This window comes from Dunckerocampus dactyliophorus, chromosome 6 (genome assembly GCF_027744805.1).
Source record: "Dunckerocampus dactyliophorus isolate RoL2022-P2 chromosome 6, RoL_Ddac_1.1, whole genome shotgun sequence".
Taxonomy (NCBI): Eukaryota; Metazoa; Chordata; class Actinopteri; order Syngnathiformes; family Syngnathidae; genus Dunckerocampus; species Dunckerocampus dactyliophorus.
In genome coordinates, this window is record NC_072824.1 from 20,188,021 (window position 1) to 20,213,446 (window position 25,426).

General features: G+C 40.4%; 1 protein-coding gene across 9 annotated transcripts in view; it reads left to right on the forward strand.

Annotated features, from left to right (window-relative positions):
* Positions 1–131: 131 nt before the first annotated feature.
* The window catches only part of kdm4c (lysine (K)-specific demethylase 4C), a 44,236-nt gene continuing 18,941 nt past the window's right edge, over positions 132–25,426 (forward strand). For 3 of the 9 annotated variants that reach the window (XM_054778183.1, XM_054778184.1, XM_054778188.1), the window contains exons 1-13: positions 132–277; positions 4,322–4,488; positions 4,567–4,742; positions 10,989–11,103; positions 11,407–11,600; positions 15,781–15,830; positions 16,064–16,167; positions 16,407–16,544; positions 16,769–16,962; positions 17,098–19,237; positions 19,322–19,433; positions 20,357–20,541; positions 22,137–22,380. In XM_054778183.1, the coding sequence (XP_054634158.1) occupies positions 4,345–4,488; positions 4,567–4,742; positions 10,989–11,103; positions 11,407–11,600; positions 15,781–15,830; positions 16,064–16,167; positions 16,407–16,544; positions 16,769–16,962; positions 17,098–19,237; positions 19,322–19,433; positions 20,357–20,541; positions 22,137–22,380 (3,796 nt within the window). In that variant the 5' untranslated portion in view covers positions 132–277; positions 4,322–4,344. Of the gene's footprint in view, positions 278–4,321; positions 4,489–4,566; positions 4,743–10,988; positions 11,104–11,406; positions 11,601–15,780; positions 15,831–16,063; positions 16,168–16,406; positions 16,545–16,768; positions 16,963–17,097; positions 19,283–19,321; positions 19,434–20,356; positions 20,542–21,123; positions 21,855–22,136; positions 22,381–25,426 lie in introns of those variants that run through there. The other 6 variants (XM_054778185.1, XM_054778187.1, XM_054778186.1 and 3 more) reach the window with 6 other exon arrangements.

Here is a 25,426-nt window from a genome sequence, read left to right on the forward strand (position 1 = left end):
GTGTTGAAGAAATCATTTAATTCAAGATTCAAGATTCAAGAGATTCCAGCTATATGGTGAAAATAATAATTTTCTCAAAACAAACCAAAAATAGTGACGATTCGTGTTTATGCGCGCTCCCGAGAGGGGTCTGCATTTCTCTGTAGTCACGTCGGCGTAACACGGGACATCGTGGACGAGCACCACCAGTACCAACAGCAGTTATGTGAATCAGCTGGCCTGCACAAGGAAGGAAAGGGACAACAACAACAACACGGTTCATTCTTTCTAAATCAAGGTAATGCACCGCTTGTTTTTGAAACTCCAAATATTCCACACTTGTGATTATTCTGCATGGTCTTTGAGCAGACAATTGCACAGGCTTGTGCATTTCCCTGCGCTTCCATCAACAGCTAACAGCTAGCATTGCAAGCTAGATAAGTTGGCTAATGCCAGTGGGCAAATTGCATTGTGTTTATTAATTCACGACTGGACTACACAAGTATTTATGCACTGGTGATTTAAAATGTAATCACTTGCAATGCACTTAACCACACAGAGAGTGTTTTTTGTGGGCCTATTTGTGTGGCCACCTTGCTTGGGACATTTAAACCCAGTGTGCATTCAGAAGTTAGCAACATGAGTGGCTAGCTAAGTAGTTAGCTGTGTTTTTAGAAATCGTCTTTAACAGCCACCGCAATACTGTTGAGTAACCTCCAATAAACACACATTTAAAATAACGCTAACGTGTGTTTAATGAGCTAGCGAGCAGAGCTATTTGCGCGGACATTACTTAGCATCACAACAAAACGTAGGCTAGTTAGCTAGACAACAATGACGAGCCGTGTCGCTCACATTCATGCAATGTTAAAAGCCAAGTTTTGTGACAGACGCCATTTATGTGTTATCTAGTATTTGTCTTCTATTTTCATGAATGGCGTTTCGACTAACGCGAGTTAATTTTTTCAAGTCATTAACAGTACAATGGCGAGTGATGTAAACCAAAAGTATAAAAAACAGATGCTCTTGCTCAAATAACATCTTGGATTAGCTTGTAGATGTGTTACATAATCACGTCTCACGCCATTACGGCGCGACAAGAACGGCCACACGGTTTAAAATCACACAAGTTGCAATGGGGCATTGTGTTTCTTTGTTTGTACGGAAAGTAAAGTCAGATTTTGGAGTGGGATGGGCCCATGGGGCACATCAAGAAGGGTTCTTCATGGCATCGTGAAAGGATTGTGTGGCATCAAATCCATTTTATGGGGATCTCTATCGCTACCTAGTGGTCAAAACGTGAACTACATTCTATGAAAGCCCACTTGGTAATAATACAAAGCTGATGGTGCGGGTGATGTTTATAGCTATATTTATGGCTGCCAATATGATAAAGGATACGATGTGATGTAAATAATAAAAAAAAAAATATATATATATATATATATATACACACACACACACACACACACACACACACACACACACACATATATTTCTGGGCTGGGCTCTGGCCAACTGGTTAGCATGTTGGCCGTACAGGCAGGAGCTTGAGAAGACCTGAGTTCAAATCTCCGCTTGGCATCTCTGTGTTTGCATGTTCTGTGCGTGTGTGGGTTGTCTCCGGTTTCTCAGGTTTCCTCCCACATTCCAATAACATGCATTTCAGGTTAATTTGGCGACTCTAAATTGTCCATTGGTATGAATGTGAGTGTGAATGCTTGTCTATATGTGCTCTGCGTCTCACCCAAAGTCAGCTGGGATAGGCTCCAGCATACCCCGCGACTCTAATGAGGATGAGTGGCATATAAATCACCAGACTTGATCGCCAGAACAAAAGGGTTTTTATTGCAGGTTTGAATTATATCTCAGAAGAGGCACAATAACGCCTAATAAAAACATGGGCTACTGTTGCGGCCGTAACCCACAGCAAGATGAAACTCAACGCTAAAGCTCACTTCAACTCCGCACATTTACTGCGGCACACACAAGCCTTAAATGTCATATATATTCTTATTATGCTTACTATATTGGGTAATGCAAGTGTAAAGGTGACCATAGGGGTGCTATTTCATGACTAGAGGGCTCTCATGATGTTAAAATCGTATTTAGAAGGTTGTTAACAGGTCTATGCTCTAACTACGAAAATATTCCATTTATAAGTAAGGAATCCTACTTTGCGTAAATTCACTTATCACGGGTCTGGAATCAATTGACCATGATAAACGAGGGATTCCTGTACTCATTTTTTTTCGTCATTTATCGTCATTTCTCAACATTTGAGGGATTTTTGTCTTGGCTGTATTATACCATGCTACGCAAACAGTGTTTTACAAAATAACTTAGGCATTTCAACAAAAAAATATATTTTTCAGAAACTCAAGGACCTTAATAACTGCAGCAAGGAAAAATATCAACTACATTTTGTAAGGGTTATGACAATGAAATGAAACTATGAGTTGGAAAGGGTTATAGGCATTTGCCTTGAGTGATTTCAGCGCATCTAGTGTGACAGGACATTATTCGTCTCTCACATAGCACTGGTGTGATTTTTGTCCGCTCTTCTTCCAGTCTCTTTCACAGTTTAGTAACTGTAGTGGGCTTCTTGGCCATAGCTTTGTCATCAAGGATTTGTCAGAGGTTTTTTATTGGGTTTAGAGCAGGACTCCGGGCTGGCACTTTCATTATGTCATAGCTTTCAGTTTCAAGGAACGGCTTTTACTGTTATGCTGTGTGATGGGGGCTTTGTCCTTCATGAAAATTGCTGGCTGATCGTGTACCACATATGGTTGAAAAGTTTCTGATGAACATTTGCATTCACTCTGCCATGTAGCTGTATAAGAGGCCCTGCTCCTGCTACAGAGCATGATGGTTTCAATCAGACCCAAATAAATTCAACTTGCTTTCATTACTGAAGTGAAATTTGGACCAGTTCTCTTCACAACATGCTTCTCAGCAAACATTGCCTTTTGATTCTTTCTGTGAGTGAGAGGTTTGGTCACTGAAGAGTGGGCTTTCAGTTTAAATGCCCCTAGAAGTAAAGACACTATGATGGGACAGATCCTTACCCTGTTTAGCGCTGAGCTGCCGAGCTATTCCCACTGCAGTCCTCAGCTGATTAGTGTTCCCTCGCTCCATTGCGGTTCACCTTTCGCGTTTTTTTTGGTGCAATTTTAGTTCTTTATTTTTTTGCAGTGTATGAACAAGCAGTGTTCTGCGTCCTGATTGGCCAAGGGAGAACCCGTCCATTGTGTTCTGTGTCCTTACTGGCTAAGGCAGAACCCGCCCATTGTCATTGTGTTTTCTGTTGTCTGATCGCTAGCAAACAGCTGCAAACTCTGTTTTCTCCCCGACAAAACACACAATGTCGATGAAACATTCTGCACCCAAAAAGCTGAGGAAGATGCTAACCATCGCACAAAAAAGTTGGACTTGTGGACATGCTGAACAAAGGTAGACCTTACGCGGCTGTAGAGCGCCATTACGGAATACTGTAAATGAAACTTCGGTTTCAGGAGGACAGGGATACAGCCACAACATGTTTTAACAAAGATACAAAAAAACGCTTCAGCGAGCGGCGCCAGGACGAAGAGGCACGTTCAGAGGACTGAAATACGCGTGAGTCACTTAATTTCTTTTGTCCAATTTTGTAGGTTGAGCAATAAAATTAAAATGTAAGAAAATGTTAATGCCTGTCTGAGAAAAGTGTTTAAAGTGTACGGTGAGGGGTTTTACAGCCTTAAAACATATGTATGTAATAATTGTAAAAAAAAAATAAAGTTGGCTACTTTGCGGATTTTACTTATTGCGGCCTATTTGGGAACATATCCCCCGCCATAAATGAGAGAACACCGTATACCCATTATACCCCATTATCCTTAGGTCTTTTGCATTTGTCTTCGGGGACTTGAATGACTTGGTGTCACTCAGTCACTTTAGTACGGCTCAACATCTTGCAACGTCAGTGAAACCTGGAAAGTTAGGCTGCCAGTTTAATAGGGTTTGGCAGATAATAAGGAAATTAGCATCAGGTTCCAGACTCACGCCAATAACTCTGAGGTATCTTAAAGTGTTAACATTAAGTTTACACTTAAAGTTTTAACATTTTTATACTTCGCTTCAGATTATATAGCTCACAAATTTGTTCCAAAAGGTCAGACGAAAGCCAAAACATTCGAAAACCGAAACAATGTTTCCCATGGGAAATAATGTAAATCCAATGGATGTGTTCCAGACAAACAAAAATATGAACAAAAACATTTAAAAAAAAAAAAAAATTATAGTTTTACATTCAGAAAAGAATGCAAAATACAAATGATTCCTTTTTCTTATTCTTTTACAGGCTCTGTCTGATGAGGCGACAGGATGGCGGAAGCAGAGGTGTGCACCCCTGCAAACCCCACCTGCAAGATCATGACTTTCAGGCCTACCATGGAGGAGTTCAAGGACTTCAACAAGTACCTAGTTTATATGGAATCTCAGGGCGCACACCGTGCAGGTCTGGCTAAGGTAGGAATCCCTTACTTTGTCTGCATCTTGACTTTTCCTAAAATCAGCAGTGCCTTATTCCTCTCTTTTGTCCCTCAGGTGATTCCTCCAAAAGGCTGGAAGCCTCGCCGTACCTATGACGACATAGATGACTTGATGATTGACGCGCCCATCCAGCAGATGGTGGCCGGCCAGTCAGGGCTCTTCACTCAGTACAATATTCAAAAGAAGCCACTCAGCGTGCAGGAGTTCAGGCGACTAGCTAACAGTGACATGTAAGTACAGTACAGTAGAGACAATTGTATACTAGTGACAACATCTTACAAGTACTCACAGTATGAAGTAATGTATCTCAATAAGTGCTAAAAATGTTAATTATTTTTCTGCATAAGACATTTTTGATTGTTGAAACTGCATTTCTCCAACTTCCCCACTAGGTGGGGTAGCCACACGTTTAGAAAAAGTTCATACTGTTATCATCAATCAAACGTGTGGCAGGCAACTTACCCAGATCAACAAATAGATCAAACATCAAAATAATTATGGCAAATGGCTGCAGAATAAAAAAAGTATGTAAAACATAAAACAACACTGACATAAACTAAATAAATACTAAAAAAATACAAATTTTAAAATGTAATTACAAATATGTTGTTTACATTCCTGAAGATAAAGAGAAATATTGTCCGTCCAATAAAATACATTATATCCCTCATTTATCGCGGTTAATTGGTTCCACACCCGATTGTGAAAAGTGAATTTCCGCAAAGTAAGATTCCTTATTTATAAATGGAACATTTTTGTAGTTATGCCATAGTAAAGCTGTTTGCAATCTTCTAAATATGGTTTTTAACATTATGAGAGCCTTCTATACATTAAATAACACCCATATAGTCACCTTTACACTCGTATTACCCAATATAGTAGATATTATCAGAGAAAATAAGCCATTTAAGACATGAATAAAAACTTCTGAATTCCTTGTTTTTGTATTTCAGCGAATTTAACCATTTTTATCTTTAAAAATGATTAATTTAAGCAAAAAATATGTAACATTTGCTTCAAAATGCATGTTTTTGACTAATAATAGGCTGTGATATAACTATGAAACTGCATGATTTATTTAGTGATTTATAATTGGAATCACGATGTGGCAAGGGACGACTGGGCGGGTGTGTATATCTATAGTATGTTGGCCTATTTATGTATCTATATGCATGTATGCATATGTATTAGGGCTGTCAAAAATAGTGCATGAACGGCAGTAACTAATATATTTAGTTAATTATTTTAACTTTTTTTGTGTAATTAATGCACACGCATCATGGCAAGCCACGGCTCTCTATTATGACGGCAGACGGTGGTACATTGTAGCTCCCCACAGAGTCACACAGTGTCTGACGCTCTTTTATAACATTATACAATATTCTCACCTTAACACATCAACAGCAGCACAATTCCAACACCATATATGTGTCTCCAACTCCAAACTAACACGTCTCTAGTCAATTCATTACAACAACACTTCCTCAATGTCACGAGGCAGACCACGAGATGCGTTCACTCACACTGCGAACATCACAACAATGCCTTTGTTATGCATGTATGGGGAAATGCAATGGAAATCAGTAAGTGGATATTCTTATCACTCACTTTGTAACTATTTATGCAGAAGTACAATTTTCTGCATTTAAGTGTGCTCGGAAATCCCAGAAAATTCACTTAAAACGTGTGAATTCAACTTACGGTAAATGGCGTGGTGTCTTTGAAGTTAATCTGGCGCTGTTAATACATGCAAATATACTGTATATAATCCTGCCCCGTCATTTATCTTTCTTTCAATAAAATACAGTAAAAATGGGCATATTTCAGACATGGTAATGGTCACGGTAATGGTTTAATTAATTTATTTTGAACATGCATACAAGTTACATTGGAATAAATCACATCGTACAATTCACAGTTCCACATGTCCAAAAAGGAGTAGGAAGAAGCAAAGTTTATTTAATCGTACCCCCAACCCTTTTCACATAAGTTGCAATACATTTGTTTACTTCCTGTGTTCCAAATGTACTCTTTGCTAGTTTAAAATACATTGGACTATAAAAGGTAATACGATAAGGTAATATAAGGTAACATATACATACATACATACAATATAAGTGTGACATGGTGATTAATCATTTGAAAATGAATGAATTGATTAAATCTGATTAAAATTTGTAATCATTTGACAGCCGTAATACCTGTGTGTGTGTGTGTGTGTGTGTGTGTGTGTGTGTGTGTGTGTGTGTGTGTGTGTATATATGTATATATATATATATATATATATATATATATACAGTGTATATATATATATATATACAGTGTATATATATATATGTATGTATATGTATGTACAGTGTATATATATACTGTATATATATATATGTGTGTGTGTGTGTATATGTATACATGAGTATACTGTATGTGTGTGTGTGTGTGTGTGTGTGTGTGTGTGTGTGTGTGTGTATGTGTATATATATATATATATATATATATATATATATATATATATATATATATATGGCTAGAATTTGCATTTTGCACATTTGCATCATAATGATGTATTAAGTAGCTCTACAATATGCAAAAACAAGAAGAGGAAGTGAGGCAAAAAGCATTTTGAAAGAAAGATTTAAGGAACCACCTCAGATTCAATCTTAGATGCAGGCAGAGTAGGTTAATCCCCAAATGCATGAGGCAAGCGTCCCTTGAGCAAGGACACTTGGCAAGGAAAATGCAACAAAACTACATCAGAAAAATACAGAATTTGAGAATTAGGAGACTTAACATAGAGATAAAAAATAAACAGTCTGAAGTAGAAACCTTCTATCAGAGATTGCAAACCAAGCTTACGCACGAAACCTATCAGGAGGTTTGTGAATTTACCAAATCAGGTTATATGAAGCACCATAGCAAAACCAAAGAAAGGCATAAAGGAAAATTCCAGAAACTTCTATTGGAAAATCGACCACAGCTTGTCGTAAACACTAAGGATGGGGGGAATCAGACCAATACTAAAGAAAATTGGATCAAAAATCTGTCAGACAGAAGCCTCTCGGAGACAGAGAAGGCAGTATTAACCAAGGGTCTCAACTTCTCAGTGACTCCTAAAACGATACCCACAGTAGACTATATCACAGCAGCTGAATCGGCCATCAGGAACAATAACCTTTCTAGAACAGAGGCAGGGGACCTTCGTCTGAGAATATCGGCCCTTCTCAGTAGTGCCAAACCACCACCGTCCAATATCACGTTAGGTGAGAGGAAAGCATTAGCGGCTCTGCAGAAAGATGAGAGCATCACCATCTTACCAGCTGATAAGGGCAGATGCACAGTGGTTCTCAACACATTGGACTACGAAGAAAAAATAACAAGTCTAATTAGTGATGCCAGCACATATGAGCAACTTAAAAGGGACCCATCCAGCAGGTATAAGAAAGAAATCATACACTGTCTCCAAAAGTTAGAGAAGGAAGAACTAATTGACAGACAGATGTATCATAGGTTATACCCTGGGGAGGCTACACCATGTATCTATGGCCTTCCAAAAATCCACAAGGAAGGGTTTCCCCTCAGACCCATTGTCTGTAGCATTGACTCTACCACGTACAATGTAGCGAAATATGTAAAAACAGTCTTATCCCCATTGGTAGGCAACACTGATCATCATATAGAGAACACAAAAGGGTTTGTGGCGAGCATCAAAGACCTCAGATTGGAGCCAGAGGAAACTTTGGTGTCTTATGATGTGACTTCACTTTTCACATCTGTCCCCACCTCAGCAGCAGTCTCGGTGGTGAGGAAGAGACTGCTCGAGGACTCAACTCTGCATCGGAGAACAAAACTTAGTGCTGACCACATCTGCCAATTACTGGAAATTTGCCTTAACACCACATATTTTCAGTTTAGAGGGAAATTCTACAGACAAATTCATGGTTGTGCTATGGGCTCACCAGTCTCACCCATAGTGGCGAATCTGTACATGGAAGAGATGGAGAAACAGGCTCTCACATCCTTCTCAGGGACAAAACCAAGGCACTGGTTTAGATACGTGGATGACACCTTTGTCATAATCAAAAAACAAGAAATTCAGTCTTTCACAGATCACATCAATGCGGTGGACACCAATATCAAATTTACTCGCGAGGACACTAAAGAAAACCAACTAGCCTTCTTAGACTGCAAGGTAATTATAGGAAAGGACAGACAGCTACTTACAGAGGTCTTTAGAAAGGCCACACACACTGACCAATACCTGCTTTTTGAATCAAACCATCCACTACAACATAAACTAGGGGTTATTAGGACCCTCCAACATAGAGCGGAACAAATACCAACTAGTGCTGAGGGAAAGAAAAAGGAGACACAACATGTCCAGAGAGCGCTCTCAACCTGTGGGTACCCACGGTGGGCTTTTAACAAATGTCAAAAGAAGAGAGTAGGGAAAGAAACCCAAAAGCCCACAGAAGCTAAAAGGAGAGGAGTGGTAGTCCCTTATGTAGCGGGGGTCTCCGAAAAACTCCAGAGGATCTTATGGCAACACAAAATTCCTACCTATTTCAAACCAGTAAATACCCTGAGACAAAAATTAGTGCATCCTAAAGACAAGGCTCCAAACCAGAAACAGAGCAATGTGGTCTATTCCATCCACTGTAAAGATGAGGAATGCAAAGAGCACTACATTGGGGAAACTAAGCAAATGCTCCAAAAAAGGCTTTATCAACATCGCAGGGACAATGCTAGTGGTCCTCAATCAGCAGTACATCTACACCTGAAAGCTACCAATCACTCTTTTCAGGACAGCGAGGTAAAGATTTTGGCCAAAGAAAACAGATGGTTTGAAAGAGGAGTAAAGGAAGCTATTTTTGTCAAACAACAGAACCCATCATTGAATCGGAATGGTGGTTTGAGGTTCAATTTGGACCCTGTGTTCAGCAGGTTACTGAGACCAAAACCCACAGCTCTTAGTCTTGCAAATGAGGTGAAGGCAGGGCCGAGCCAGAACAATAGATGCTAACAAGCCAGTATCAGAGTCGTTCATACCCAATTCAGGGAGCGACACTTCCCTTTTATCGTAGGTGTGAATAACAGGATAGGATTATACCACTGTAAAGATGAGGAATGCAGGCTTAGTGTAACGAACCAATAGGAGGAGGGTGTTGGCACACCAATTCCGCCCACTCTTACTGTATTTAAGGCCTAAGCTACCAGCACTTATTAGTTTGCTGACGAAGCTCTTCGGATGAGGAGCGAAACGTCCGACACCTTCTACACAGAAGTACAGATGACGTCTCAAGAAGCCTTTTCCTCCATTTTGAAAAAGTAATTTTTCGAAAACAACAATTAAACTGAAATAGACTGTTTATCCCCTGATCAAAAGTTTAAGACCACAGGCTATAAAAGCCTAAATCTGCTCCAAATTGTCATTTTCTGTCAGGCATTCACACTGTCATGCCCTCCTGATGCCTAAAACTGAGAAGCTTTCTCTTTTTGAACGTTGACGGATTGTCAAGCTGCATCAGCAAGGCCTCTCGCAGCGTGCCATTGCTGCTGAGGTTGGGTGCAGTAAATCAGTTTTTTGTTTAAGTTTTTTGAAAAGATCCTGAGCATTATAGAACAAAAAAGCCAAGTGGTAGACCAAAAAAATCACACCTGTGCTGAGCCGGAGGATTCGATTGGCTGTCCATCAAGACACAAGGCGGTCTTCGACTCACATTAAGGCCCTTACTGGTGCCGACGGCAGCACAGTAACCATCAGACGGCATCTGCGGGAAAAGGGTTTAAAAAACAAAAAAGGTATTCAAAGACCTCCTCTCCTTCGACGCCACAAAACTGCCTGTTTAGACCAAGGACTTCTTCAGGGAGAATAACATCACTCTTTTGGACCATCCTGCATGTTCCCCTCATTTAAATCCCATAGAGAACATTTGGGGATGGATGACTTTTGCAAAGTGCTTTTTGTCTCACTCCCCCTTCTTGTTTTTGCATATTGTAACTGTACTTAAAACCTCATTAAGATCCAAATGTGCAAAATGCAAATTCTAGTAGTTTTTCATCTGGTCTTAAGATTTTGATCAGGTGTGTATATGTATGTATGTATGTATGTATGTATGTATGTATGTATGTATATATATGTACAGTATATATATATATATATATATATATATATATATATATATATATATATATATATATATATATATATATACAGTAAATATGGTTGTGTGTGTGTGTGTATATATATGTATATGTATATGTGTGTGTGTGTATATGTATGTATATATATGTATTTTTGTACTCCCCACCTGCCCTTGGGTCGATGAGAAAAGTTGTGGATCGCTGCTATACAGTATATGACTTAAGCGGCTGCTTAGAGCTCCGCGGCCATAACAAGCCCCCCCAAACACTGACATCAGTCATTAACTATCCAGGGGCCAGGTCCAGATTCATGAAGGTGTATTCTTTTAACTGCACAGGTACTGCACACCTCGCTACTTAAATTACGAAGATCTGGAGCGTAAATACTGGAAGAACCTCACATTTGTTTCACCCATATATGGTGCTGATGTTGGCGGCAGCCTCTACGATGAGGTAAGCTTCTTTTTAATTATCATATTGTTTTTTTTTCTTGGTGCAATTTCTTCTCATCTGATGCCTTGTTCAGTTTAAAATGCTGCATCTTTATTGCTCCTTGCCAATGCCTGCTCTGTGTCTTGCTTAATGCAGCAGTTCGAACTCTGATGTTTCGTCCTATTTTAGGGAGCATATCGTTCCCAAGTATTTTGTTTGCATTGCCAATTGTGTGACCTATGCAGCATGAGGCATTATTGTAGTAGGCAACATTTTTATTGCATTCCATTTCCAATGCCAATCTCCCTATGTTTCAACATTTAGGATGTGGAGGAATGGAACATTGGCCACCTGAACTCGATCTTGGATGTCATTGAAGAGGACTGTGGTGTGTCGATCCAAGGTGTCAACACTCCATATCTGTACTTTGGCATGTGGAAAACCACCTTCTCCTGGCACACGGAGGATATGGACCTCTACAGCATCAACTACCTTCACTTTGGCGAGCCAAAATCCTGGTTAGTATCGCTGTTTATGTGCAGTGGATGGACAATTTAAAATTTTTTTTTTTTTTACAACCCCCTCGGCAGAAATACCACAAATATACTTTACCAACAACCCTTTTCCAACAAAGTGAGCATAACAACAAAGTGTTCCCCACTTAAATACTCTCACATAAGGACTTAGCCCAGGGCAAGCCACAGTGCTTGTTTTCATTATTGACCAGTCAAGGCAATTATTGGACTTGGATTACAATTCGGGGTACATAATAGAAATAAATAAACTAAGGTCATTGCATTCAAAGAGATTTGTTAGTCAAAATAAAGAGGCTAGCCATTGTAGTTTTGATAAACACTATAACTATTGATCAGATTGCTGCTGTTGTATCACATTTCTGTTTGTAAGACCAGTGGATCAAGGAAAACTGGTGAAATTACATTGGTTGTGGAGTGGCATTGCGCTTTATTCATCAGTTCAGCTGAAGTCATTATTTTAATGTACCTTAAATGCACTAGTTACCTGAACCGCAAAGAGGATGAAGTGTTAATTAAAAGATGGTGATTAGTTTGTAAACTTTAAATGTGAAAACTCATTATAAAGCTGGTCTTCGATCTATGAACGAGTTCTGTTCCTACCACTTTGATGTAAATTGAGTCTTAGTGTACGGTAAGTCGGAACTTATAGATAAGTTAACGCCTAAGTAATAAAAAGATTCAATCTAAGAATTAAACAAAACAGTAAAACAAAACAAAAAAAAGAACACAGCTTACTTTAATTCCTGTGGTTTTCTTGCACCCTCAAAAGGGCTTTCCAAGATAGGGATACACAGGCTTACTGGGAGGAGGAAGTAATAATGATTAGAAGAACCTTTCATACTGTATGTTCAAGAATACCGTCTTTGTCGTTGATGACGCTCGCTGCGTTTTAGGGGCTTGGACCGGGCATGCAACCAATGTTGATATCTCCACCTCTACACTGAGCATTTTACAATGCCTAATGTCACTTCACTTTCCACTTTCCTTTTCTTTGGTTTGCTGCCCCCAGAAGAGTCTTCCTCACGCTTGGGAGACATAATGGAAGTTAAAGTTAAAAAGTTACCTAAAAAGAACAAAAGTGAAGTTGTCCTTCCTCAGTGTAGCGAGCGCGACTGCATATCACTCCACTAGGCCTGTCACGATAACAAATTTTGCTGGACGATAATTGTCTTAAAAATTATTGCAGCTAAACGATATTATTGTCAACATTATTTTAAACAATTTTTAAAATAATGTAGTGATAATATATTGCATAATAATGCGGGTACACGATATCAAAAGCAATAAACTTTAATTTCTCAAGAGTGTTTAACACTGCAATTGGAATGTCAAGAGCTTTTAAATAAAATAAATGAAACAAACAACATAATAAATTAAACAGACAAAACCCCCCAATGAAAATACAATGGACTCTGTCTCTTTTAGCAGAAATTGCACTTGAAATTGCACAAAAAATAGACGGAAATAAAACCCACTCCAATAAAAGCCACTCACAACAATAAAAACAATAAATAAAACGGAGGATCAAGTCTCCATCCATCCATTTTCTGTACAGCTTCTCCTCATTAGGGTCACGGGGGTATGCTGGATAGGCTCCAGCATACCCCCAGCATACCGCCCGACTTCGGGCGACAGGCGGGGTACACCCTGGACTGTTCGCCAGCCAATTGCAGGGCACATATAGACAAACAACCATTCACACTCACATTCATACCTATGGACAATTTAGAGTCGCCAATTAACCTAACATGCATGTTTTTGGAATGTGGGTGGAAACCGAAGTACCCGGAGAAAACCCACGCACGCACAGGGAGAACATGCAAACTCCACACAGAAAATGCCCAAAGGAGATTCGAACCCAGGTCTTCCCGATCTCCAGACTGTGAATGTGTGGCTAACATGCTAACCACTTGACCACCGTGCGGCTTCGCACTTCAGTAAATACTGAACATTGGGTACTATTCCTTAACAGGAACGCAAATTAATGAAGCTATAGAGGTCATGCCTGCTGTTGCGTGGTGTCACACAGGATACACAGTGGGACCAAATATTGCCAGGACTGCTGCACGCATACGGGAAGTGGCGGTGACGATGCATACCCATGCTGCAACAATGCGCGTTGTGCAGTGGATGTAAATACTTGACAAGGTGTAAATAAGTCATGCGGCCGCATCGTCTTTTTGTGCCAATGCGCACCATTTTCGGTCACAAATTTTGTAAACAGAATGCAAACTGTTTGGAAACTGGTCTTCACGCTTTTCAGGTGTGCCATAAATACATAAATAAATGACACGCATTGCCCCGGCAAATTACGGGACAATGCAAAGGCAAAATGCGTGGAAGTGTCAACGCGGCTTTACGCCTCACTTGCACCACTGTGTGTGCACTCGCCAGCAGCCCCGCCTCCATTCACTGGGACAAAGAGACTGAATGACTGACCGGAGGGTTCATCCATTCTGTTTATTCCGCTATAGAACCAACGCGCCCAGGTGTTGAGATAGATGGTCAGAGTAAACCCTCTTGTCATTCAGCCTGTTTGGCAGATAGAGAGGAGTGCATATGTCAATATATTGAGGCTGGCACAATTATCAAGTTACTTTTTATTTATCATGTGGTTAATTGATTTACTGAGTATCATGACAGGCCTACACTCCGCCTATGTATTACTCTGCGTATGTATTCTTCCGCTGTGCACACAGAACTCATTCTCTTTTTCTTTTTGAACAGTATTAATAAATTATGGCAGTACATTCGTAACCCCGAAACATCGCAACACAGAACATTGAAAAACAAGGACCACCTGTATATATTTTTTATTTTTTAAAACTTTAATAATGACTCGGAGTGTATAAGAAACTGAAAAGGAAAACAAACTGTAGTGCTTTTTGAACACATGGTCATTTATTAAGTTTACTGCACAACACAACAGCACATAATTGATTTTGTAATAGCGGTAAGAAGCAAACTGCTCAGGCAGCAATAATATTGCTAATCAGATCATTATACTGTAAATAACAGTACGTTGTGTGTAAGATGCACGAGTTTCACACCAACAGCTGAGTAGCACAACCAGCATTTTAAAGCACCTGCGGAGGTAGATAAAGCTGCTGGATGCCGATAACTCGTGATACTTCAAATGTAGCTCCTTCCAGGACTTGATGGGAGAAAAAAAACATCAGGAGGTTGCCTACAGACCCCAGCGCTAATTACAGATCCTGGAGGTTATTTGCTTTTGTTGACCCAGCACAAGGTAACTATAGGTGACCTAGTGATCAATTGAATAGAGGCATTTGTTGGAGTGTTAGTCATCCAAATACTGTGGGGTAGTAGCTTTTCCCGACTCATTGGTTTATACTGTACAATTATTGCACGGCTATACAGTTGAAACTATTTTATTAGACTTTCAGGTGTGCCTAAAGTTGCTTTTATATAATAATAACAAGTCAGTCAGGTATTACATTTTTTCAACTGATGATGTATCCTCAAGTTCAGAGGGAGCAGAGTGCATAGGTGTATGATTAATAGGAGAAGCAGGGTTTAAAGAAGCAAAGTTTCAAATGATTAAGTGAAATAACAGGATTGCAGGTGGTTGAGGAAAAATAAGTTTTTCTTTGTCAGCATTGTTGCTCCATTTCTCTCAGTCTGTGCCTGGGAGGAAGTTCTTCTCATTAGAGCAGGGTAGGCTCTCCAACCCTGCAGGGATCAGTGTCACAGCCAGACAGTGATACACACACACACACACACACACACACAGAGGGAGGTACAGTGCATCATCCCTGGATGGAAGCAGCTTAAAGATATACGCTCTCACCAGTGCAGAATCCTTTACAGTTTACACCATCTCTGCATGGTGCATTTACTGAGGTCACCTCAGCTTCTAACCTGTCACTCACTGTTCTGTTAAGCTGACAAGGGATATGATGATGGATATCCCACACATCTAAAACGGGTGTGACTTTATACATTAAGGGATTTTTTTTCCAACCAAAAAAAAGCAGGATAAAGCGAGGCAATTGTTACTGCATGTATTCATTTACTGTACCTTCCACTAGATGGCAGTCTTGGGTTAGCTGCCTGAGCCACACGTAAGGTATACAAGTAATAATGGCTGTCCAGTAAAAGTGATTTAACAGTGGCTTAACGTCTCTCTTTTGCCTAACAGGTATGCCATTCCCCCAGAGCATGGGAAAAGACTGGAACGCTTAGCTACTGGTAAATTGTCATTTCAAATGTATGGTCTTTATAAATTAAGTAGGGAAAGTAAATATTGAAGAACAGTTTTAATATGTACGTAAAAGAAAGAAAAATACTAATTTGAATGCTACTACTACTGTGATAGTGATAGTTACCTACTGTGATGTAACCCACTTGTCTTTTTTATATTTTAAGTGGTAATGCATTCTTTTTTGAAATTGTCCTTTTAATTGTTGTGTGTGTTTTATCAGGTTTCTTTCCTAATAGCTTCAAGGGATGTGAGGCTTTTCTCCGTCACAAGATGACTCTAATCTCTCCCTCTGTGCTGAAGAAGTATGGCATTCCTTTTGATAAGGTGGGCCCTTCACCTCCTTTGTTGAAACAAAAATACTCTGTGCTCCTCTTCTTGCCATTTAAATTTGTATTATTTATGAACTTTAAGAAAACAGCTTTCCATCCCACTGACACGAGCCACGCCTATTTTGACAGAATGCAGCAATGTCTTATTTTCCGTCATGCATTTCTTTTCTTTCATTTGTCATTAAAAAGACACAGAGCAGTGTTTTCTTATATCCCTGTTTCTCAAACCTTCAGATTACGCAGGAGGCTGGAGAATTCATGGTCACCTTCCCTTATGGCTACCACGCTGGCTTCAATCATGGTTTCAACTGTGCTGAGTCGACAAACTTTGCAACTGTACGCTGGATAGACTATGGCAAAAATGCTACACAGGTATCAATCAACGGTTTTGAAGTTTTTATGATTCATGTTTCAAAATTATTATTTCCGCTTATAATAGCTGGAAGTGATTATTTACTCAGCTGCAGAGAGTACTAGGTGTCTATTGGCTATATGGTGTTTTTATGCACCTGACAATTTATTTAATATATATTTATTTAAATAAATATGCTAGTTTTACATCACTTCAGTCAAAGTCCCTGTTTTTCCCGTTCAAGTGTACTTGCAGTAAGGATATGGTCAAAATATCCATGGAGCCATTTGTAAAGCGTTTTCAGCCAGACCGCTATGCCAGCTGGATGCTGGGCAAAGATTCAACAGCCATTGACCACACACGAGCCACTCCCAGTACAACACCTGAGCTGCAGAGTTGGTTGCAGAGGCGCTGCAGGACAAAATCCTCCAATAAAAGGTATTGTCCTATTCTCGTATTTGTTTGTTATTTTGTTAGATTGCAGCGGACAATTTTGGGGTTTGTATTCATTTAAATGAATGATTGGACCCTGAGTTGAATTGTCATGTTTTATTGTTTTCATTTCTCATACAGCAGCTGCCACTTTCGAATGCGTTCAAAGCGACTGCGAACTACAGAGGAGCCCGTTGCCCTGGATGACAGTTCTTTGTGCAGCAGCAAGAGGAAAGGCCTTTGTGGTCCACCTGGGCCCAAACTGCGACGGTCTGTCGAAGAAACAGCTTGCCTGTCAGAAAAGTCAGAGGAGGAGGATGAGAAAAATGGAGGAAGGAAGACAAAACACTGCCACAACTCTTTTCAGCTTCCTGGTAAAACACCAACTCTTTATACCACAATATGTTTTAGTTTGATATATTTGAATTTTATTCAACCTGTTCCATCCACAGGTCGCTGCAGGCAGATGTGTGTCGTCAAGGTAAACAGAGTAGAGAGCAACAGTTTGGGCTTTTCTACTATGGACCCCCAAAAAGCTCAGTCCAGCCCTACTTCCTCAGCAAAACAGGACTTGAAGGCAGAGACTGACACAGACAGTGACACTCAACACCTCTCAAGTTCGGAGGATAGGTCTCTTGAAGGACTTGGAGATTGGTCAGAGCCAACTCAAATTCCCAAAGGAATTAACAAGTCGACATGTTGCCCTCCTGAACCTCAAGACCTCTTAATTTCTCAGGACCGTTCTACTAGGGACCCTCCCCTGGAGAACACTGAACTCACCTCCTCAAGTACCTCCACTGAAACAGGAATGGGCTTGTGTCCCCTTGAGTCTGATGTTCAGATATCAAACCCCTTAAGTAGCCTAGAACCAAACACTAACAGCAGCATTGACAAAGCGTCAGAAAAATCACACACCTTTGGCCAAAAACATATCCATCCGCAATGCACTACAGAAGTAGACCCTAAACTAGTAGAGGCAGACACTTCTGCATCACATGTCTTTTCCTCCTCTTTAGGACAGGACTGTGTGTTAGAAAACACAGAGGAGGACGTTTGTCCTCCATTGCTACAAAGGAGTGCAGTGGAAATGCCCCACCTCACTCCAGAGCCAGCAGATACGTTTGGTATCAGCCCTCTACCGCCAATATTGACCCAAGAGATGCCCTCCCTCACACCAGCTGACGACGGGCTACCTGATGTCGCAAAATCAAGCACGTGCACCCACCGGTTTGCACCTGTGCTGCAGCGGGAGACATCAGAAGGCTGTCCTTCCTCCCATGAAGCCCAGCAGGAAGAAACTGTTTCACGGAATTGTAAAGAACATACCAACAACTGGCATTCCGACTCTGCAGGCAGATTAGAAAGCATAGCAGTTTCAAGGTTTGAAAGTAATCTATGTAGCAATGACACCCTCAAAACAACTGGTGGTGTCAGTGAAAGTCAGTTCATGTCACAAACTGATGCAAAAAAGCACACGGTGGTGAATTTTGGAGAAATTGGCACCTCTTATCAGCTAGCTCAGAGCGTTGAACCCCAAATAGAGCAGCATTCCATTTTAACGGAGGTAGCAACTAATGATCACAAGCCAGTGCAAGCTGAAATTGCATCCAGCCAAAGCAGTGTTGGCCCTCTTTTGACTGATATGTCAAATAACCCATCGCGTCCACAGCACAATCGCTCTGAATTACAACAACCCGACTGTCCTTCTTACTGTACACCCCCTAGCCCACACACAGAGCTCAAAGATGACCCCAGCAGCATTTGGAATAACTTCAACTCACAGAATCCTGCTGTTCTCACCCAAAGTCTCCATTCAGATCAACCTTCCGTCTTCACCCATGTCCCCATACCTTACACTTTGTGGGCCGAATCCCAGTGCAAAAAGGTCACACATCTGGACGACCCAGGTGAAGACCTTCATGAGAGCCAAAAGGGGGATGGTGGACCTCTCACCTGGGCTCAGCTAAAGCCCACTTCACTAGCTTCAGTCGGTGCTGCTGAGGATGTGGAGTTTGGTGAAGATTTTCCAAGCAGTGAAGTGGGACGACGGGTGCAGACAGGTGACATTGTGTCCTCTGATGGTGTTGTTTCACCTCTGCTCATGGAGGGAGAACGGGATGGGGTTTCTCATATGGAGGAAGGGGAGTCAGACATTGAAGGGGACGAGAACCCAAGTAGTGCCAACGGGGAAAGCAACAGTGACTCGTCTGATGAGGAGCAAAGTGATCCAAGTAGCTTTGAGTGTGATTACTCAAGCTTGGAACCAGGGGAGGTTTGTGCTGTGAGTGTTCTATCAAAGTGTCGTCTTCAAGTCCTCCTATACAAAGTATGCATTTGCACTCATCTACCTTCCTGTTCATGTCAGTACCCTGCTCTGTCTGTAAAGAGGCCCACTAAGAGCTGGCGTCTCCCACTCAGGAAACCTACTGCCAGGGCTGTACCCACTGCGGTGAAACACCAGGCTGCCAGTGATGATGGTCAGTACACACTCACACACTCACTCAATCACAGTTCATCAAGAGATACTGTTGGGGTTTAGCATTTACGAGAGACAAACAGTGACATGCAAGCCAAGGGCTATTCTCATTCAGCATAAAAACAAAATAAAGTATGGTTTGTGTTGCATAGCGGGTAGCACCAAGCCCGAAACCATGATCATTTGCCTTTCTTTCATGTGTGACAGTGAACCGGAAGACAAGTTGGATTTGATGACCAGAAATCATTATTCAACATCACAGACATAATAGCACACGCCATTTTCTCTGTTTAGGTAGTGAGGCTATGAAGAAAATTACATGAGTTGTGTATTGAACTAAAGTGACTTTGTCAAAATATACAGAACAAGAAACCAAAGCAATGTCAGGTAGCATTTGTGTTGCTTTTTACAACCGCTGAACCATTTCACTGCTCACTGCTTCTCATTTTTCACGTTTTATGTTCCCCCCAAATGATTCTTTTGACGTCAATGTGCACATTAAGTGAAAAAGATTTACCTCTCTGGCCATTATAATAAAATACCATAGTGATAGATACTCCATTTGTTTTTATGGTTTACAAGCCGGAGGGCCTTAGATGATCGAGTGTGGAGGCGCACAATCACATCCTTCATCTCCACATTAGTGTTGAAGGATCAATCACTCAGCCACCATCTTCACTTTTTTAACCATGAAATCACCATGACTGAGAAGCTTTTTTTATGACGACAGTGACAAGCTCGCTATCGTTTTAGGCTATTTTGTCTTTTTCTGTAAATGTTTGCCATTGCACTGACAAGATTTGTCATCTCCTGTGATGGATTAGATGCGATTTAGCAGCAAGTTGTTTTTATACAAACTCACACGCTCAAACTGAATAAATAGCCGCAGCATGATGATGTTGATGTTATTATGCCCACACCTAGAGCCCCCTGAAGCAAGCCTCGAGGAGGAAGAGGAGGAGCCAGAGATGGAGGCGTGGGCAAAGCCGCTGATCTACCTGTGGCAGAACAGGAAGAGTTGCTTCACAGACGAGAGGGAGTACAACGCCCACGCTGCCACCGTGCAGCCACATTGTGCTGTATGCACACTCTTCATGCCCTACTATCAGGTGAGCTGGAGGTCTGCCTAAAAATATGACCTTGTGTGTATCCGTTAATGTGTGAATTGATTGCAAGATGGCCACCATGCAGTAACACATCTTAAATATAGCTGGTGTGCTTTAGTCAGCTTTAGTCACTTAGCTGATAATAGAGAAATCAATACACACAGACACATCACTTTGTGTCTGACTTAATAGTTTTACCTCTAAAGCCCCTTACAGACAGGATTTATTTGGCACAGTAAGTTGGATATAACCTTTAGTCGGCACTGAAGCATGCATGGACATTGTAAAAATGACATTCATAGGTATCTAATACACTGCTTATTAGAATAAAAATTGTAAAGGTTATAATGCAGTACTGCAGGTTTACTTAAATCTTTTCACTTTGTGACCTAAACCTAATATTTGGTTCCTGCCAGTTCCTGAATTGGGGCCGCACGGTGGCCTAGTGGTTTGCATGTTGGCCACACCAAGATTGAGAAAGGTTCGAATCTCTGTGTGGAGTTTGCATGATGCATGTTCTCCCCATGTCTGGGTTTCATTCCAAAATGTATATCTCTATGTGCCCTACGATTGGCTGGCGACCAGTCCAGGTTGTACCTCACCTCTCGCCTCCAGCATACCCGCGACCCAATGAGGATAAGCGACATCGAAAATGGATGGATGGATGGATGAATGGATAGTTCCTGAATTGCCATAACGTATGCATTACATAGCATATGTGCTTAAATAATGGCATGGTGTTCTTTTGTTGTTGTGATAAGGTGTTTATCATAGAGGAGGTCTTTATCTCTAAACATGTATTTTTAAAATGATTGCTAATAATCTTATAAATGGATATATAATTTTTTAATTTGGAGGTTTTTATTTGGAGGCTTTTATTTGAGGCTAAGCATTAATAGAATAGATTAAGTCTTTATACTGTAGTCTAAATTCAGGGAAATGTGAATATTGGATCAAGTGGACAATGTACCTGGTGATTTATTGAGGCATGGCGTCAATTGGAGCATAGCCTACTTTTTAAGAAGATATGGGATATATAAAAACAAATGATAAAGAATCCAACAATTCATTTGTAAAAATGAAATCATAAACAAATCAGAGAAAAGCTTACAACATTGTACTTTTGACAACTGGCGATACAACAATAACTGATGCAGGGCCGAACGTGAAGTTAGGGAACGGATTTAAAAAAGATATTGTATTTACTGTTTAAGCTGAAACTAAGCTGTAGTTAATGTTAATGTAGTTCATCAGCTCTCTACACAGTGAGGCTTCACTAACCAAGATGGCTTACTTAGAGGAATCATACCGATTTTAAATGGGTTCTTTGTACAGTCTTTATATTGATGCTAAATTAATGCATTATGAGATTTCCAGATAATAAGCCACAAATCAAATGGACAGCGAATTATATTTTTTCATCAGTGATGATCATCACATTGTTTAGCTCTTGTAATTATTTCATTGAAGAACCATTACCATTATTTGGCACCTGCTAAAATAACATTTTATTGCAATGATGGAGGGTAATCATTTTTTTCATTCACTACTCCCTTCTGTGGAAAACCAGAAAATCACAATTTAATTTCCTCTTCAAGGGGGAAGACAAAGCAGAGGACAGTAGGCCCAATACAGCAGAGGACACGTCAGAGTCCTTGTCTCCTAACAAAGGCCCTGCACATTGTTACCTGGGTCCAAGGAAAACCAAGCCCCTGATACCGGAGATCTGTTTTTCTTTTCGTGAGCAAAACTGTCCTCCAACTCCCACCAACCCTCTGCTGCAGGAAGATGGCACCTCCCCCCTGCTCTACTGCCAGGGATGCTGCCTTCAAGTACATGCGAGTACGTATGTTCCAAGTCGGGTACTGTTTATAACATTGTTTCATTTCAGAAAGAAAGTGGTGCTGAAAATACAGTTAATCATTTCAAGACTTTATAGCGTTTGTTTGACACTGACTCCACTGAGACACATTATTTGCTTTCTCCATCTTATGCTTACTTCTTAGAGGGTCAGTGGGTTTAAGCTCTGAATCCTTTCTTCTCAAAGTTCCACCCCCTTTCTCTGTGGATTTAAAGTTTATTTCCCTCGTCAACGAAACGAGGGTGCATCCTCTGTGCATGCCTCACATACCTCCTGCCCAATAGCTCCAAGTCTTTTCCAGAAGCCTTCACACGCACTGTGAGAGACCTGCGCAGTCTTTCTATAACCCTTGTCGTAACACAGAGACAAGGCACAGTACATTAAAATCCCTCATTCACACACATAAACTGCCATCTAATTCTTCCCCAAATCCACACACATTAAAAAAAAATCTTAAGCCCTTATTTGGTAAACGCACACGCGCACACTTTTAAGATCCCTAAATGTTCGTCCTTGGCTCAGAATCCCCCGCTTCAAAAATGACATAGCTTATCCTTAAGTCGCTTTCAATCCTTGCTGTGCCACTAGGGTTGATCACACTTCATGTTTTATTCTAGAGGGTGTTGTAAGTGTTATTTATGCAGTGTGTAGGTGAACCTACCCGCTGCACACTGTATGTATTCTACACATGTGTAGTTGCTCCATGCGTGCGAGGTTGCAGAGTAGGACTGTAGTCTGTGTCATCTGACACTGATGACAAAACCACAAGTTTGCTTGTAGAGGCCATCTGTAAGCACATGTTGATGCTGCTTTCTCTCTCACGCCTGTTATGTGAACTCCAGGAAGGAATGGCAGGTGGGATTGGACATATGGTTTGGTGATGGATAACAGCAGAAAAGAGCAGAGATGAGCAGTTGTACACAAAGTTGTGTTTGATGCAAATCAAATAAAAAACCTCCCTCCCATATTTTTTATGTCTCTGGTGGTTAAATTGTAATCTGCGGCTTGCTTTGAATGAGATCACGTTTGCCTAACTTTTATATCACAAATAGTTTTTCTTTTTAGAGACCACCATCTTCATGACACATTTGTTCTGTTATGTCTAACCAAGGACATTTATCAAAACAAAAGAAAACAACATTCACACAAAGTGGCTGCTTTCATACTGTTTATGTTTTTGCTGTGTCAGTCAGCCATGCCATATGGGTTACAAAGGCCTAGCTGCATGAATGGAAGCATATTGTCCCAGCATACTGTGGCAGCAATGAGTTTGGGGGGCATTTGGGGTTTGTCACGCAAAGAGTGCTTTGATATGTAGATTGCAAACACATCAGACAAAGAAAAACATATCGAGGCTCAGTTATTCCCAGCTTTTGTTCTTGGCATTTTTGTATAAATTTCCAGTCAAGGCTGCTATTTTTTAAGCCCCATGAATCCTCATTTAGCAAGATGTGTAATTTACAAATCATTGGTGGTAAAATATGCTGTGATGGAAGAACCTTTAAGGTTTAACTGAACTGTTTGGCTTTCAAAACAAACTTTCCCATTTAAAAGTGATGGAAATAGAAAACTGTATTAGTTCCAGGGTCAAACTGTCTGACTCGTGTGCATGGCAAGTAATGGTTTAACATTCTTGATAGCAAAGCAAGTATAAAAGTTAACCACTGCAATATTTATACCTTAATAAAACAATCTCTGTAACAACAGTGAAGATTTAAGGGAGGGTTGCAGATGCCCCTCATACAACCATTAATAAAATGTAAAACATTAAAGCAATAAAACGCTCTACAGCAGTGGTCTTTAATAGGCGGCCTGTGTGCCGCATTTGGTCCGCCAGAGCTTTTCATTTGACCCTCCAAACATCACTCAAATAATATAAACCATTGAGTTAAACTAGAGAAATGCCTGTTCATGCACTACATCCTCCACTCGGCAGGGGTGTCATCACAATGACTCAGCAGTAGAAGAAGAGGGCTCATATTTAAGCAAATATGGCGACTGTCGAAAAAAAATTAAGAAGAGGGCTCATATTTAAGCAAATATGGCGACTGTTGAAAAAAAATTATTTTTGACTTTTAACACCGACTGCACTACCAAATACGCATTTACTGAAAATAACGAAGTACGGGAGAGAAGGGATATAACCTCCGGACATTTCACAACTTTGACACAATCCATCAACCGCCGTCTGTACTCATTTTTCAGATACTGTACTCTCTGATAAAGCAACTTGTTAGCGTTTTTGTGTGTAGCAACGTTTGTACAGAGCAGTACACACAAGTCAGCAACATTAGCATTGACACAAGCGCTATCATAACACGAAAGGTGTCCAGGTTGGTCCACTAATATTATCAGAGACTTAAATTACTTGATCATGAGACATTTAGTAATGATTACAAACAAGGCTTTTTAAGGCCAAATTATCACATTGCTGCTTTTAAGTATACAGTACAAGAGTGATGTCATTGATCCATAGTTCCTCTAAGGGCTGCTTTCATTGCATAGAATGAAGACATTTCATGTGCAATATCTGTGGAAACAATGTGTATTTTGTTCAGCCTTTGTGTCTGGCAGTTGAATTTCTACTTGCTATCAAGTAAGGATGTCCCGATCCACATTATTTGGCTTGTGATTTGATTTCTTTTTAATGCCTTGCCTATCCGATCCGATCTGGTACCGACCCTTTTTAAAAAAATAATAAGCTTTTGTTACAAACATGAATTTGTGGAATTGAAAATGTTTCTGAAAATAGCTCTTCAAGGCATGAAAAATAATGCAACCAAAGTATTGCCGAATTTACTTTTTTGTTACACAGCATGACCAATAATATTGGTTGGCTTTTGTAACAAACAAAAAAAACAAACAACTCTGAGTCAGGTGCCTAATCCAAGAAAAGGTACATCTAATAAAATAAAGTCCATCCAATAAAGGATAAACTTGGAAAAAATGGGCGTGCAAAAAACCTATAGGGCAGGACTGGTCATTTGACATGGTTATAGATCAATTTGTGATGTGATTTAGAATATG